The sequence below is a fragment of the Dipteris shenzhenensis genome, chromosome 28 (assembly GCF_047967505.1).
Source record: "Dipteris shenzhenensis isolate YYH24624 ecotype China chromosome 28, Dip_SZ_1.0, whole genome shotgun sequence".
Classification (NCBI taxonomy): domain Eukaryota; kingdom Viridiplantae; phylum Streptophyta; class Polypodiopsida; order Gleicheniales; family Dipteridaceae; genus Dipteris; species Dipteris shenzhenensis.
In genome coordinates, this window is record NC_141623.1 from 49,976,998 (window position 1) to 49,994,226 (window position 17,229).

At 48.5% G+C, this 17,229-nt stretch overlaps 1 protein-coding gene across 1 annotated transcript in view; it reads left to right on the plus strand.

Annotated features, from left to right (window-relative positions):
- Nucleotides 1-17,229, plus strand: part of LOC147883679 (uncharacterized) — a 53,924-nt gene that overhangs the window by 8,178 nt on the left and 28,517 nt on the right. Inside the window, exons 2-3 of the mRNA XM_087399951.1 lie at nt 1,815-1,886; nt 2,008-2,082. Coding sequence (XP_087256077.1) covers nt 1,815-1,886; nt 2,008-2,082 — 147 coding nt within the window. The remainder of the gene's footprint in view (nt 1-1,814; nt 1,887-2,007; nt 2,083-17,229) is intronic.

Here is a 17,229-nt window from a genome sequence, read left to right on the forward strand (position 1 = left end):
AGCCTTTCAAATGCAATCAGTGTGGGAAGCTTGGTCACACCGAGGATCGCTTCTTTAAGAAGCTTGCCAAGCAACAAAACAAGGATCATGCCAACTTGGTTGGGGCTGCAATAAGTGAAGACGAAGAAGAAGATAATGCTTTGATACCGACTCATGCTCTCACTGACGACATCAGAGATCTCTCTCTCCATTCAGAGGTCTATGTACCTGATGATCGGGACTTTTGTTTCTGATCTATTCAATGTGTGTTTGGGTACTTTGCCCTGGGTAGTCCCCCAAAAATGCTTGTAATAATGAGTCTTGTGTGCTTGAGTCAATAAAGGTTCACAGCCTTGGATTGTCCTCCTAAAATGTTGTAATCTTTCTTGCTTCTTCATGTCTGACTCCCCACCATTTTGTTATGGAGTCAGGAGGGGATGTATTGTGGGAGCCTTTCTATTGGCTTTGATGGGTCTCTTTATCAGGCCTGGCCGAGTTCCAGGATGTTGGTGTATTCGCTAGACCTATGAGCGGGTCATGTAGCCATGCTATGATATGAGCCTCTGAGCTACATGGGGTGCACAAATTAGTAGTTCACCATTGTCATAAAAACTCAGCTTTGAGCACATTGCTCATAGCCTGGAAAAAACTTCGTCCGAGAAGATGAACATCTAACAATCGTGGAGTGAGGTCTGGGGGGAGAGCCGCAAGCATCCAGTCTCTGGCTTGGGATCTGGAAGGGTGAGACCTGAAGATGCGTGCTAGCAACGTGGTATAGCATTCAATCTCTACGTGCTTCCTGAGCTGCTGCAACTCGTCTTTAGAAAAAGTAATAGTTTTTGCAGCCGGTGGAGGTGGAGTGGGATTGGCTGACAGAATATCCATCGCCAATCGAGGTGAGGAGGCCGACTCTGACATTTTTGGGGGCTCCTTCCGCTCAAAAAAACGCTGCGGGAGAAGGAAGAGGGGGGAGACAAGAAGAAGAAAAAAAAGGCGGGGGTAGGGAGCGGGGTAGGAGGGCTGAGGCAGAAGCGGGGGGAGGGAGCTGGGTAGAGTGAGCGGGGGAGCGAGGAAGGGGAAGCGGGCTGAGAGGGGAGGGGGCAGCTGAGCGGGAGAGGGAAGAATGAGGTAGAGGAGAGGGAAGTAGAGACGGGGGGGTAGAGGCGGGGCTAGGGAGTGGGTAGAGGGGAAGGGTGTAGAGAACTGAGCAATTTACTCAGAGAAGACACAGTAAATTGATATTGCAGCAACAAAATATTGAACCTGAGAACAACCATTCACTGTAGGGATCCCACAATGTGGAGGAGTGTTTGGAGAGGCTGGAGTGGAGATGTTTATATCCTGGCTGATTGGCCCTGTTGTTGCAGGGTGACCCTGATTAGGGTTGGCCGACCTGATACTGCCACCTGCCTGCTTATTACTGGCCGACCTTCTGCTGGCCTGTAAATGACCCACTGCAGGTTCAGTCTCCCATACAAAGTACAAAACTTTCTTTTGGGGTTTCAAGATCAAAAGTATAACTTCAAGAGAAAAGAGAACAGGGAGGTGATGACTTGTATTAGCGCCATTGGGCTAAAGGTTCCTAGTGTCAGTCAAATTTCAAGTTTTTTTAAATGGTGAGCCAGAATGTTGTAGTTAGAGAAAAGATGACGGTATTTGTTACATTGTGTGCCTGAAGGTCATCCATACTGTAATGCTATCAGATGGAAGATGTAAACAATACTCTCCAATGTCACATAGAAATAAGGTCCACAGAATGCTAGGATTTATTTTTTCTGATCTATTTTGGCACTTCACTGATAAATTATCTGACAAAAATAAAATTTCAATGGCAGATCATTCTGGGTTCTTCATCGGCTGCCAGACAAGCAATCCTGAAGGAGATGGGCTTTGATTTCACTGTGATGGTATGCCAGTTGGTGTCTTGCATTGTAATGGTGCATTGGCATTTTCCTTTCTGTCTAACTGTGTGGACTTGGTTGTTTTTAAGTTGGATTTAGGTGCTGATTTAGAAAAGGGGTCTAACAGACTGCAGACATTGATGAAAAAGCCATTCGCAAGGAGAAAGCAGAAGATCTTGTTATGGCCCTTGCAGAAGCCAAAGTATAAAATCTTCACCCAATCCACATTTTGTAGCTTTTTTGCTGTATTCATTTTTTTGGGGAGTTAGCAAGCATGTTTTGGTGTTGCCTTGGGTATGGGATTGTCCATGCTGTTCACTCGTAAAAAAGCAAGGTCTCTTAGTTTTACCTTCAAGATAGGGACTTCAACCGGAAACTCAAATAGGCTCATATGCTAATTAAAGGATCACGTAAAATTTGAAGACGGGTGAGAATGAATTCGTTACAACGGAGAGGCAACTCTTGCAAGATGAATGAGAGAAGTCTTTTTAGTGAATGTCTTGGCCTCTTACATGGGGCTTGATTGCTATGATTCACAACAAGGGATGATCAACGTCGTCTCTGTGAAGGTTAGCATATATTAATTTGATTGTCTTTATTGTTTGCAAGAAAAGATTCTTCTATTAAGTTTTGGATGAAATTCTTGGTTGCACAAGGTGTATGATCACAAGTCAAAGAATATTAGAAGGTGTTGTAGGATATAGAGATCATCTAGGACCAACCATCTAGTGGACTGGTGGACATGATCACTTGGGTGTCCCAGTCAGGCGAGGATATGGTCACAAGGATGACATAGTCACGTGGAGATGACATGGTCACAAGGATGACATAGTCGCATGGGGAGGACATGGTTCACCAGGATAACATAGTCACATGGAGACATGGTCACGAGGAGGACTTATCACCCAAGCACATAGCAATGCGTCAAGAATCTTCATTTCACACAGTTGAAGCACCAAGGGTCTTTCTTTCACGCAGTGCATCTCCTGCCAGACTGATAGGAGGTGGCATAGATGCTTCATTTGGTGGCGCCTTGTCAGAGACATCGTGTTTACATGCACTGCACATGGATTAGTCATGACTCACCAACTTGGCACAAGCTAGCCATTGTGGAAGACATAAAGAAACTCGTGGCAGCGGGATGGCTAAGGATGAGGAGACAACTAATAGGAGGGGGGAGGAGATTTCCTGCCAGGGGAAGGCAAGGGTAAAGAGGGGGATGCGGATTCATTCATAATTGTACGGGGATTGAGAGTGGGAGAAGGAGAGGCTGGAGCTATGAGCTCACCTGTTGTATTGCTATCTTGTATGAGTGATCTCTGCTTTATCTTTGAGGCGGATTGGTGTACGAGGCTTCATTTTCATTCTATGTTCTGTATTTGGTTCACATATGGGATCGACGCGTTAGCCCTGATCCTAGCAAAGCTATTCAATGACGCTGTTTGCCTTGGCTTCCCCCGCACTTGGACACTCAACACCATCACCCCCATCCATAAGGCAGGGGATCCCATGGACCCGAGTAACTACAGGACTATCATGATTGGACATGTGATGTGCAAGATCTATGCAGCTGTATTGGATGCGTCGGTCAGCCTGTTCGCAGAGATGAGAGGGCTCATAGCAGAGGGTCAGGCTGGTTTCAGGCGAGACCATGGGACTATGGATCACATACTCACACTTAGGAGTGTCATTGAAGAGGCCAGATCACGGAAGGAGAGGGTATATTGCTGCTTTGTGGATTTCCGCAAAGCCTTTGACACAGTATCTCGAGCTCGTCTCATCACACGCCTACAGACACTGGGATTTAATCAGGAGATCATCTGGGCCGTCATGGCACTATATGAGAGTCTCAGGCCGAGTTCGGACGGCGCAGGTTGGACAGATGAGATCTTGAGTACCATAGGAGTCAAACAGGGTTGTCCCTTATCACCGACCCTGTTTGGCCTCTACATGGATGAGCTTGAGACTTTCATGGGGGCGTTCGGAGGGACCGGTTGCTCATTTGCCGGGATCATCATCAAGATTCTTCTTTATGTAGATGACGTGGCACTCTTGTCGTCCACACTCGAGGGGCTCTAGCGACACCTGGATGCACTGCAGGCTTTTTGTTTATCCCATGATTTGGAGGTCAACCTTGGCAAGACCAAGGTCATGATCTTTAACACCTCTCAAGCAAACATGCAACGGAAGCAGTTTACTTTTACTTTCGGTGGGTCACCAGTTGAGATCGTATCCTCATACACTTGGGGGTCATCTTCTCCGGCCCGATCTTCATGATGAGACCAGCGATGCAGGCCAGACTGAGCAAGGGATACGCCTCACTAGCTCGGCTAGAGAGACAATGCTGCCACTCCCACTTCCAGGACCCTCGGACCAAGGCTCTTCTCTTCGACTCCTTGGTCTGACCAACCGGTATGTATGGCAGCCCTTGTTGGGGGCCTGACATGTTAGAGATAGAGTGGACATGGGTGGAGCGCCTGCAGATCCTCATGCTCTCACGGATGATCCGGGGGAAACCGTCTATGCCACATCACATCATTCAGGCCGAGTTTGGTGCTTCTCCACTCCAGCTAGATGCAGCCTTTCAGACCATTATATATCTACACCAGGTTAGATCATATGGGGACTGCACATCAGGGAGACAGAGGTTGCCATGGTTGGCTCTCGATTCCTCCATGAGGTTGGTAGCAGAGGGAGACGAGCGATGCTGGTATGCACGGACTCACAGATGGTTTGTGAGACTAGGGTTCCACATCGATAGGATACCTCCTTTTCAGTACAGTTTAGATGCCCCTCCGGTACTCCCACCTACCATCCCGATCGGGCCACACACCAACCAGGTCATTCGTGAGGATCTCCTGCAGCTACACACCTTTAGGACCTGCTTTGAGCCGAGGGAGCTTCCAGTGAAGCTGAGTTTCTACAGAGATTACTGTCTTCGTATTTCGGAGGAGGGATTCATCACACCACCGGGGTACACTGAGCTTCATATGCCTCACTCACTACGGATCTCCATCGGACAGTTTCGGGTATCATCACACGGCCTCTGAATAGAGAGCGGCAGAGCAGAGGGGATTCCTAGGGAGCATCGCATATGCATATTGTGTGACTGTCAAGAGGTCGAGTCGGAGCAGCATTTTATTTTCAAGTGCCCAGTGTACTACGAGATCCGAGGTCGCTACCACTGCCTCTTTAGAGACAGCTTCGGGCTCCTTTCCAGATTCCTCGCCTACCTAGATCAGAGATGCCTCGTGGCCTTCATTCACGAGGGGGTCCGACATAGAGAGTACTTACTTAGGCGACGGGGCTTGGCCACATCATCAAACACCTTTCAGAGCAGGATCACAGAGTTCTTCCCATCGAGTGACATTGATCGTCTAGTCTCTAGCCGCAGATGTGACAGAGACCCCGACCCGATGACCGTAGCACGACACACGAGACATCGAGGGGACACACAGATCACTCTGGGGGACCTCTCGTCATTGTTTAGACTCGGGATACGTCCCACGGGAGTCACGGTGGCTCTGGTCTTGCGTCGAGCCTCGTCCAGGAGACCGAGATGTACAGCACCCCTTGATGGGTACCAGCGTCCCATCATCGGCTATGCACCAGCTAGGGTGACATGACATATGTAGGATTCCGCTCCGCTCTAGTCCTTTTCTTTTCATTGTTACATCCAGATGTATTTGATTTGATTATGTATGATCAGACTTAGGATTCAGCATGGGTGATGATGCTCGTTTCAGTAGCTCCATCCTTACTGTGATTTGTATCAGGTTTTCTTTCAGTCTCATAGACCCATCGGTCTTCTGAAGACTCTAATAAAATTTCTTTCTTTCTTTCTTTCTTTGTCTACTGTTTCCTCTGTTGTCTATAATCAACGTTGTTCTTTCTTGTCTCCTTTCATAGTTTTTTCTTTCTGTTTCGATTCACAACACTCCCTAGCACCTCATGTGTCACCACACGCGATCCTTGTGTAGTGTCATAGGTCCACGCTTCACACGGTATAAGAAGCATTATGCTCGACGGAGTTGGAGAAGTCCTCCAGCTGAGCACGAAGTGAACCCATTGGCGCAGTTGCTAGAGCTAGCAACTTCATCGAAGCTCTCATTGACTTGGACCGGCAAGATCCGTGGTGGTCCAATCGGGACTCTGAAGGGAAGAAGAAGTGCAAAGCGACGAACAAGTGAAGGAGGAAGGCACCAAGGACGAGGCTTCATCCGAAGTTTGTAAAGTTCAAGACAAAACCTTCTCCCATCCCGCAACTATGTCTTCATTAACAGTATCATCTATGGGGTTTGACCACTTGGTCAACATCTAACTTGACACAACAGACCGGTCAAGGTGCTATATGTACAACCCTGGTTTCCTACCGAGTCTAGCCTCTACATCCATGGCACCTCTTGGACTTCGAAGGGGAAGAAGAAGTGCAAAGCGAGGAGCAAGTGAAGGCGGAAGGCACCAAGGACTAGGCTTCATCTGAAGCTCGTATAGTTCAAGTCAACACCTTCTCCCATCCCGCAACTATGTCTTCATCGACAACATCATCTATGGGGTTTGGCCACTGAGTCAGCATCTGACTTGACACAACAGACCAGTCAAGGTGCTATGCCGTCTCTTATGCACAACCTTGGTTTCCTCCCCAGTCTAGCCTCTACATCCATGGCACCTCTTGGATCTATTTTCGCTTCGGTCATGTCTCTATGTTCCATGAGTGTTTCACCTCCTCCTTCCACTGCATTATCCTTTCCACTATCCCTGTCCTTCCCTGCTCACCCATTATTCATGGCCTCCTCTTTGTCACACCCTCTCTCAACTGCTCTTCCATCATCATTAACTCCCTCACCTTCTATGTTCTCACCTCCTATATTTGTGGCCATGGTGCCTTCAGCACCTGGCGTACCACCCTCCTTTTCATGCCCTATGCTCTCCTAGTCTATATTGGCATCAGTAATGCCTTCAACACTCTCATCTTTTACTTTGGTAGCAGTAGTATCTTCAGCACCAGCACATCCACGTTGCTACTGTGATCCTCATTAGGGCTCCTTGTCTCGCCCATGCCCTTGCAACCATATGGCCCTGTGGCACTGAGCCTTACTACTGCTCAATCAGGAGGACCTTCAACGATTGTAACTACGTTAGGTCTCGGTTTGAGTAAAGTTTTTGTTGCCATAGCCATCGCAGTTCTGAGTTTCACGGAGAAAGGGAGACTTCTTGAATTGCTAAACAAAGTCCACGTGAAAGCCTAGAAGTTCAAGGGCCATTTGCACGAAGATGCTGAAGCTCATGTCAGAAAGTTCCTCACAGCATGTAAGGCCAAATGGGTGCAGAACGAGCATGCTTTTCTTCACATCTGTCCTTCCTCCTTGGAGGATGCAGCGGACGTGTGGTACAATTAGTTTCCTCCCAATCAATTCCAGACTTGGGCAGACTGGGGAGGAATTCCCATGGACCTTCAAGTTGGAAAAGTTCGAGCGTATGATTGTTTAAGAGTTGCTCACAGACACTATGAAGCCAAGGGAGAACATTTCTGAAATGTACATGTGAATGAGGGTCTTGGCGGCGAACATGTCTGTGCCATCAAATGATGTTGTCATGAAAGGGTGGTTCTTGAAGGCCTTACCCCCTGCCATTGCTATCAGACTCGTGAACAACCTTTTTGAGCATGCCTCCCTACAAGAGTTCATGAGGGAGGCCGTGAAGATGGAATGGTCCCAATTGAGTTTTGCACCATTGCAACTTAAAACTACCAACCGCTCAAGAGAGGAGGTCTCATCAGAATGGGTGCGAGTTGGAGCAATCAAAGAAGGACTTAAAGAAATAACAAGGAGGGAGGGTCCCTCATCCTTTGAGACTTAGGTCAGAAGTGGACTCTAGTGCACCGAATGCAAAGGTGCGGGACATGGTCATTGGGAATGCCACTTGAAACGTAAGGTACCCACTTCTGCATCTTATTGTAGCTTTTGTGAAATTCATGGACAGGATGCCTCTAAATGTTGATACTTCAGGGGGTTGCGAAAGCTTCTACCCGAATATTTCAGTAGTGAGCCTCTAGTTGCGGCGGTCCAACGAGCCACATAGACCACATCCGGCCTAGTTCGTGTCACACTTGCTGTTAAAGCATCAGAGCCACTTGTCCCTCCTACTGTTCTACCTCCCTTGCTGTCCAATCCCCCTTTGCTTCAAGCTCCTATGCCCAATCAGATTGGGGGGTCCCATACTTTTATCCTTAGCCCTACTATGAACCGTACCAACCACCTACTCTAGGGAGTGGATATGGACCATACTATCAACGTGGTCGACGGGGTGGTTTTCGAGGAGTTCGGGGAGGCGCAGGTAGAGGAATCAACCTTTGAAGATCCATCATGTGTTATAGATGTGGAGAGTACGGCCACTACCAAGATGATTGTACACAGCCGTTTGGTGTACACAGTGCAACATAAACGATCACTACAACAGAGACTGCCCCAATGGCAGAAGGGAACCATCATCTCAAGCCAACATGGTTGACGTGGTAGTGGCGGGGGAGGGTGACAAACCCCATTTCATCGGTGCAGTGTAGCTGTGACAAGGTCACAAACAAGAGGTGGCCATTGTACGGACGACTTAGTATGAACACCACAGGCCTCGTCACCGACCGTACCAACTCAGTCACTAGAAGTGCCCTCCGAAGTCACCCCCTCCCTCTAGGCTAGACAGTGGGCCAAGGAATATATCACCCTTGTCCTCTTCTATTAGTGGATCACAAAGAACCCCGAAGGCCTCAAAGCCATCAAGGCCTGTCACTAGCTCTAAAAGAGGCTTGCCTTTAGGCGACCAATCTATGACTTCAAGGTACCACGCCGTGGTTAAGAGTGTCATCAAAGATCTTCAATCTAGTTCTCTGAGGACGAGGGAAGCACACCTGAGTTTCCTTCCCGAAAGTTCAGAAGAGTGAGGTTCACATAGGAGGTGACAACCCTAGGACAGAATAGGGACAAGGAGGAGCAAGCATGACCTTCGACTCTCCCCCAACGAAGCACACTTCACACAGATAAGAAAAGGCCATTCAGCATCCACATTTACACCCTCGACCTTGAGTGAGCTTTGGCCCTTGGACAGAAGCTCGGAGGATGAGGTTAGAGCAGGCTACTACCCAACCCTTCTCCTTGATTGACGATCTGATGCAATTCAGACCCAACATTACCTTGCGTCAACTTTGTTTGTCTTCTCCCCAGATCAAGCACTATACCATTGCATTCTTGAACCGCATGCCATGGGGTCGACAAAAGGGACATGTTCAGGGCAGGCCCACACAAGAGATAGGACCCGTTCACGACAGGTTGACACCAGATAACTGCTCGGCATATGCTGTCCTCACGTGTAACAAAGTCCCAGGCTCACTGTGGATATTAATGGGGTGGAGCTGAGGGATGTCTTCTTGGATGGTGCAGCCGTGAACATCATGCCGAAAGGTACGCTACAACAACTGGGTTTGAAGTTGACAAGTGACGTCTATTTTCAAGTCTGCATGGTTGATCAATGCTGAGTGGTAGTGTGACATTTCTGTCCAACTTTGTCGTCTTGGATATGACCAAGAATGAACAAACCTATTCTTTAGACGACAATTGTGGTCAGCAAAGGCCATTCAAGGTTGGTCAACAGATGAAGTTCGGTTGCCCTTAGGATCCACATTCGTGGAAATAGATATGGTTACGGGAAAGGCACAACACCGACCCCTAGAAGTAGGGGAAGAGGATTTTGAAGAGCAAGCTTGAGTATAAGAGGAGCATTGGGCTCTTGGGGACTGGCCCATTGGAGACGACCAAGCTGGAGGAGAGGAGCCACAAGCTATGGAGGGTTTCGAAAGCTTGACCTACTTGTTGGATCATGCTGTCCCAAAAGAAGATGAAGTTGTTATCTTAGATTGGATGGGCGCCTTGGGATCCTTCCTGTTAATATGGTGGAAATAAGTTCTACAGGCTGGTGACAACAAGCCTTCAAGTGGGTGGGTACAGGAAGCAGTAAGCCCTGATACATCTCCATCACCTGGTCTAGGTGAACTTGCTTATCACATGATGCCCTTCAGTCTTTGCAATAATCCTCACATATATAGGAGGATGGTCTCCACAACTATCTAGGAGGGTGGTGCAGAGATCACCAGTGTGACCAGAGCAAATGAAGAGGATAGTCCAATGTTGACACATGGCATGGGTGTATACAGTTTCCTTCTTGCAGAACTTAGTGGATATGGGATTGGTGGTGCATATATGAATTGGATCATTCTCTGCTAGGATTTTAGATAAAATCATTCTCTGCTATGATTTTAGATAACATTTCTACTTCACCTCTAAGCTGTATTAAGCTAGTGTTCTTATATAGCACTTTCTTTTCAATGTATCTTTTTAGGCGACAGTTATTGCTTTTTCTTCCCAAGCCCTTCATAGATAGAGCATCACTTGCACACCTCAACATCTCTCATATTCACCAGGACGGTGAATGATAGTGGCAGGGGAAACTGTAGGATACAGAGATCATCCAGGACCAACCATCTAGTGGACTGACAGACACAATCACTTGGGTGTCGTGGTCAAGTGATGACATGGTTATAAGGATGACATAGTTTCATGGAGAGGACATGGTCACCAGGATGACATAGTTAGATGGAGACATGGTCACTTATCACCAAGCACATGGCCGTCAAGGGTCTTCATTTCATAGAGTCGAAGCACATGGCCATGCATCAAGGGTCTTCATTTCACACAGTCCACCTCCTGTCAGAATAATAGGTGGTGGCGGAGATGCTTCATCTGGCGGCGCCTTGTCAAAGACAGTGTGGCTACAGGCGGCGCCCCCTCAGCCTCTACCCCTGCCCCCTTTCTCCGTCCCCTCAGCCCGTCCCCTACGTCTGCCCCCTACCTCCGCCCCCTCTGCCCCTACCTCCTCTCACCTCTCCTCGCCTCCCTCATCTTCTCTCCCACCCCTTCAGCCCCTCTGCCTCACCCCTCCCTTCCTCCTTCAGCCTCTCTCCTCATATCCCTCTCCCCCTTCCTAGCCTCTTCTAGCCTCTCCTTCTTCCTTCTTTCTCTTCTAGCCTCTCTGTCTGACCCTCCTCTGCCTTCACCCTCTTCTCTATCCTAAGCAGCTTTTTAGTTGGACGGAGCTCAATAGTGTTCGAGTTGGCCTTTCCACCTCGATTGACGATGGCTTTGCCTTCAGCTTGCCTTCAGCCAATCTTCGCCCGCTTCCACCGGTCGCGAAAACATCACTTTCTCGAGACGAGTTGCAGCAGCTCAAAAAAGATACAAAGCAAGAGAGCTTGACATCGCTCTTTGCTCGCATCCATGGGTTCCATCCTTCCAGGTTACAAGCTAGGGATTGGATCCTCGTCGCTGCTCTACCTGGAGACCTCGTAGGGCACCTCACAGATGTTCGTTTGCTTGGTCCAGGTTTCTTTCAGGTTGTTTTTTGTTCCCTGGATGCAGCCAATCTTCGCCCGCTTCCACCGGTCGCGAAAACATCACTTTCTCAAGAGACGAGTTGCAGCAGCTCAAAAAAGATACAAAGCAAGAGAGCTTGACATCGCTCTTTGCTCGCATCCATGGGTTCCATCCTTCTAGGTTACAGGCCAGGGACTGAATCCTCGTCGCTGCTCTACCTGGAGACCTCGTAGGGCACCTCACAGATGTTCGTTTGCTTGGTCCAGGTTTCTTTCAGGTTGTTTTTTATTCCTCGGATGCAACTGGTACAGTGCTTCAGGCTAGTCCTTTGGCATTGAGCTCTAGGAGGATTTTCTTGACACCCTTCTCGTTGGGTTTTGACCCTGTGGAGGAGGATGGCCGGACGTTTTTACTCTTTTTCAGATTCCCCGGCCTCCCTCAGGCGTACCATCGACTCTTATCTTCCATTGGAGCCGCTTTCGGGATGGTCACTGAGATGGCTTTGCCTTCAGCCAATCTTCGCTTGCTTCCACCGATCGCGAAAACCATCACTCTCTCAAAAGACGAGTTGCAGCAGCTCAAAAAAGATACAAAGCAAGAGAGCTCGACATCGCTCTTTGCTCACATCCATGGGTCCCACCCTTCCAAGTTACAGGCCAGGGACTAGATGCTCGTCGTTGCTCTACCTGGAGACCTCGTAGGGCACCTCATAGATGTTCGTTTGCTTGGTCCAGGTTTCTTTCAGGTTGTTTTTGATTCCCCGGATGCAACTGGTACAGTGCTTCAGGCCAGTCCTTTGGCACTGAGCTCTAGGAGGATTTTCTTGACACCCTTCTCGCTGGGCTTTGACCCTGTGGAGGAGGATGGCCGGACGTTTTCACTCTTTCTTAGATTCCCCGGTCTCCCTCAAGCGTACCATCGACTCTTATCTTCCATTGGAGCCGCTTTCGGGATGGTCACCGAGATCCCCCCCCCTCCCTGGGATGCCTTCTTCAATAGCAGAGGCAGTCAGGTCGGATGTGGTACCACATGTGAGGGTCATCGTCTTTAACCCTAACATCATGGATGATCACATTATGCTCCAGCGTCTAGATGGCTCATTCTTCAGGCAGAGAGCCGAGATTGCTGGGAGACAGGATTAGTGTAGGATTTGCAGGACCCCTGGGCAATTTGCTAGAGATTGCCCAAGGAAGAGGAAAAAGAAAAGGCTTAAAAGGTCCATGGGTGTAGCGCCTCATAGCACCACCTCGGTTGGACCTACGTCACGTTCTACCGCACATCCTATCACTTCTCGCGTTGCTAGATCTTCCACCTCTCGCCTAGGGCCATCGGCTACAGCCTCTCGTCGAGGACCTTCGCTTACAACGCGAACGGGACCTTCAGTACGTCCCATTCCAGTCGTCCCCCGTTGGGTGCCCATTAGAGTTGTTGAGCCAGTTCCACATCAAGAGGCTATTGACTGTGTCATGGACCCTCGCTTACAGGCAGGAGATATTCCTATTTTGGTTCCTTATGTTGATGAGGTTGCTTCTGTCCCTTCAGATATTCATGTGAAGGAGATTTCTTCTATGAAGCAAGCTTTTTCTGAAGCTCGTGTCTTACTCCAGGCTAATGCTTCTATTTTGGCTGAGATCTCTTGTTCCTACTTTTTCACCTCTTGATAGAGGCAAGAGGTTTATCGCTTCTACTCCTTCATCCGCAGGGATCCTGCGCACACCTGCGCCAGTTGCCTCATTCATGAATTCTTTTGCAGTTTTAGCAGACATGGCAGAGTTTGAGTTAGAGGAGAAGTTTGTACCCTCTACCCTTGGGGAGCACCTTGTTCAGAGTACCATGGATAGAGCTTCCCCCTCTGCAGGTGTGGGAGTGCTTTCCCCAGTTGACTTCCCTCCTCTTGATAGGAGGAAGTTTTCCCAGGAGATGGATATCTCGCTACCAGGTCGGGTAGAGTTTTTCATCCGGCCTCTTCCTCTCGCCGATGAGGATTGTCAGTTGGAATGTTCAGGGCCTTGAAGGTGTAGCCTCACCACCGCCGTAGGCAGCTGATTCGTAACCAACTTCATCCAGGTGTTACCGGGGGCCCCATTGATGTCCTCATGATTCAGGAAAACAAACTGCATGTCAGGGATTGTAACAAGTCGGGTAAGCTTCTTTCAGGGCATACTTTTTGGTCACCCGCCTTGGGCACCAGGGGAGGTACTTGTATTTCCGTTTCTTCTTCTATGCTGCCCTTGGTGATTGGACATGGGATCATAGTTCCCTCTAGAGCTCAGTGGGTCATTCTTTTGATTGGTGGGCGTAAGTTTGGTTTCTTAAACCTTTATGCCCCTAATTCAAGACGGGACCGTGTCCTTTTCTGAAAGGAGCTGCTTTCTTGGTCATGCATTGCAGAGTCTTGGATCATTGAGGGTGATTTCAACATGGTTGAAATGCCCACAGACAAAAGAGGTGATAGGGAAGGTGGCTTACATTCCCTAGAGAGAGTAACTTGGGATGTCTTCCTTTTTCAGTATAGTGGCAGAGATGCTTGGCATGATGATGCTTTTGACACTCAACCGCAATCACTTTTGTTTTCTTGGTCAAACAGGACGTTGCAGATGCCTATCCATGCACGGATTGACAGATTTTATGTGGATGATTGGGCTCTAGACAGAGGTGGGACAACATGCATTACACCTGGGGTGTCCACTTCGGATCACTTTCCAGTTGTTCAGTATGTTTCAGATTCTCATGTGAGGAGTCGCTCTGCTAGTATCAGGATTCCAGATGCATTCTACGCAGAGGAGGGCCTCACAGAGGCAATGTTGCAGACTTGGGTATCTCACATGCACGGTGGGCTGCTTTCCTCGTCAGATATAGCAGCAGCCCTCTCAGATATTAGCGACTTTTATCACTCAGTTGCTGGGTTCAGGAGAGGTGAAAGAAAGAAAGAAAGAAATTTTATTAAAGTCTTCAGAAGACCGATGGGTCTATGAGATTGTGAAAAATCTGGTACAAATGAGCTGTGGTAGTGGAGCTACTAAACGAGCATCCACACCAATGCAAAATGCAAAAAATGCAGAATGGCAGTACTAAGTCCTATGTACAACATAGTCATGTTGATGGTCGACTATATATCAATCTCAGCATCATCATCAACATCATCATCATCATCATCAGTAGCAGCAGGACATCAGTGTGGATGAGGCAATGGAGGCATGAAGTTGGCAATAGAGTGTTGTCAGCCACTCAAAATTGCAGTCTTGGCACGTCTCCTGGTCGTAGCTCTGCGTCTAACCAGGGCTACTATGACCCCCGTTGGTCGGCCGGGCTCTGACTCTAAACAAGGAGGGAATGTCCCCAAGTGTGATTGGTGTGTCAACCCTCTATTTGAGCTGTCGAGTCACAAGCTCCGGGTCATGGTCATGTCGAGGCCTCGTCTCGTGGGGGTCCATGTGATCTGGCTGAAAGAATTCCCTGATAGTGCTCCTATCTCCGTGCTCGGAGTATCCTCTCGCGGTGTCTAAGTACCTCATGAATTAAACCTGCCAAACACTGTTGGTCTGGGTGGGAGAGGAAACGGGCCAAAATCCCATAGCTATCTCTAAAGAGATAATAGAAACACCCTGGGATCTCATAGTAAACATGACACCTAAAGATGAAATGCTCCTCTGTCTCAACCTCCTGCATGTCACACAGTGTGCATATGCGCCTCTCCCTAGGTAGTCGCTCTGCCCTGGCGCTCTCGATACGAAGTTTGTGTGAAGAGACCTGGAACTGCCAAGAGAGATGTTCAGCAAGTGGGGTAGGTGAATCTGCGTGTATCCTAGCGGGTCAATGAAACCCTCTGTTGTGATATGTAAGAACTGATCTCTGTAGAAGCTAAGCTTCACTGGGAGTTCACTCGGTCCCAATTAGGTCCGAAATGTGTGTAGCTGTAATAGATCCTCACGGATAACCTGGTTGACCTCGTGTGATAAGAGGGGAGAAAACAGAGCATCCATGTTGTACTGGAAGGGAGGTAGTCTATCCATGTAGAGCCCCAGTTGCTCAAACCATCTCTCTGTGCATGCATACCAGTACCTCTGGTCCCCTCCTACTACAAGTGCCATAGAAGAGGACAGAGTTATCCATGGTAGCGTGCTACGCCCAGAGGTGTAATCCCCATATTCCCTGACTCGGTATAGATACGTGATGACTTGAAATGCAGCATCTAGTTGTAAAGGGGGTGACCCCATCTCAGTCCCACTCTGTATCCGACAAGTCTGGCCCCCAACATGGGTTGCCGTACATCCCTACTGGGCGAACCAAGGAGTCAAAAAGCAACCCCTTGGTACGTGGATCCTGAAAGTGCGAGTGGAAGCACTGCCTCTCTAGTCTGGTTAATGAAGCATACTCTTTGCTCAAGTGTGCCTGCATCGTGAGTCTCATAGTGAAGATGGGTCTGGAAAAGATAACCCCAAGATAAGTGTATGATGAAACTATCTCAACAAGTGACCCATCAACTGGGAGCTGCTCCTAGTGCATGATGGCTCGAGATGTATTGAAGATCATGACCTTGGTTTTAACCTTCAAATCATGAGACTCACAAAAGGACTGTAGTGCATCAAGGTGTCTTTGGAGCCCCTCTGCTGAGGAAGACAAGAGAGCCACGTCATCTACGTAGAGCAATATCCGGATCAGTGTGCCCGCAAGAGAGCAACCTATCCCCCCCTGTGTCTGCATCACTGTCTCAAGCTTGTCAATGTAGAGGCCAAACAAGGTAGGCTATAAAGGACACCCTTGTTTGACCCCGATAGTGCTCATGATCTCGTATGTCCACCCAGATCCTGCCCGGACTCTGCTTAAAACTCTCTTGTAAAGTGCCATGAGAGCCTAAATGACCTCTTGGTCATAACCCAAGTCCTGTAGGTGCCGTATGAGGCGAGCTCTCGAAACCGTGTCAAATGCCTTGTGAAAATCCACAAAGCAACAATAAACTCTCTGCTTCCGTGCCCTCGCCTCCTCGATGATACATCTGAGCGTGAGAATGTGGTCCATGATTCCATGATAACGCCAGAATTCGGCCTGTCCTGTTGCTCTAAGTCCTCAACACTATGCAAATCTGCTAACCTCGGTATCAAGTACTCATGCATAAACCTTGGACATGACATGTCCAATCATAATGGTCTTGTAGTTCTCCGGGTCATGGGATCCCCTGCCTTGTGAATGGGTGAGATAGTGTTAATGGTCTAGGTGCATGGAAACCCCAAACAAATAGCTTCATTAAAGAGCTTTGCTAAGATCGGAGCTAGGAGGTTAATCCCATATGCAATGAACTCAGTGCATAGTCCCTCACGATCTTTACCCCTCCTCTAGTGAAGAGGGTACAGGATGTGGCACGTGGCATGTGTGAGGTTAGGGACTGGCTAATTTGGGATGTCATAAAGTGTGCGTGCATAATCAAACCAGATCTGAGTGTCAGTGAGTGGTGAGGGGGACCGTTCTTCTAGAAAATCTCCGCCAGAAGTCCTTAGAGTTGTTACTAAACAAAATGTTTAGTAGCTCCTGCTCGTTCCGACGACGAACAAAGTCTAGTTTCTTTCTCCGTACCAGTCTACGGTACTCGTGTAGCGTATCTGGTGCGCTCGAAAGACTGTTTTTGGTTTCGAATCTGAGCTGATGGCATAAAGCCTTTCACTTATCATCGTATGAGCTATTACAGGGTACGGTCCCAGGGGGTGGTTGGCAGGTGGAGCGGGTGGTGTGGGGGAAAGCGTGAAGGACAGTCTTGTGTAGTGAGTGGGTGACCAGGGCAGCACGATCCTCTAAAAGAGGTATGAAGTCAATATAAGTGAGAAGTATGTACAGACGGCCAGAGTAAGTAGGTGAGTGATCACGGTTAAAGCATATATCGTGGTAGGTGGAGTAAAAACTCAGTGGGGTGGAAGGTGCTATGCGAAGGGGAGTGG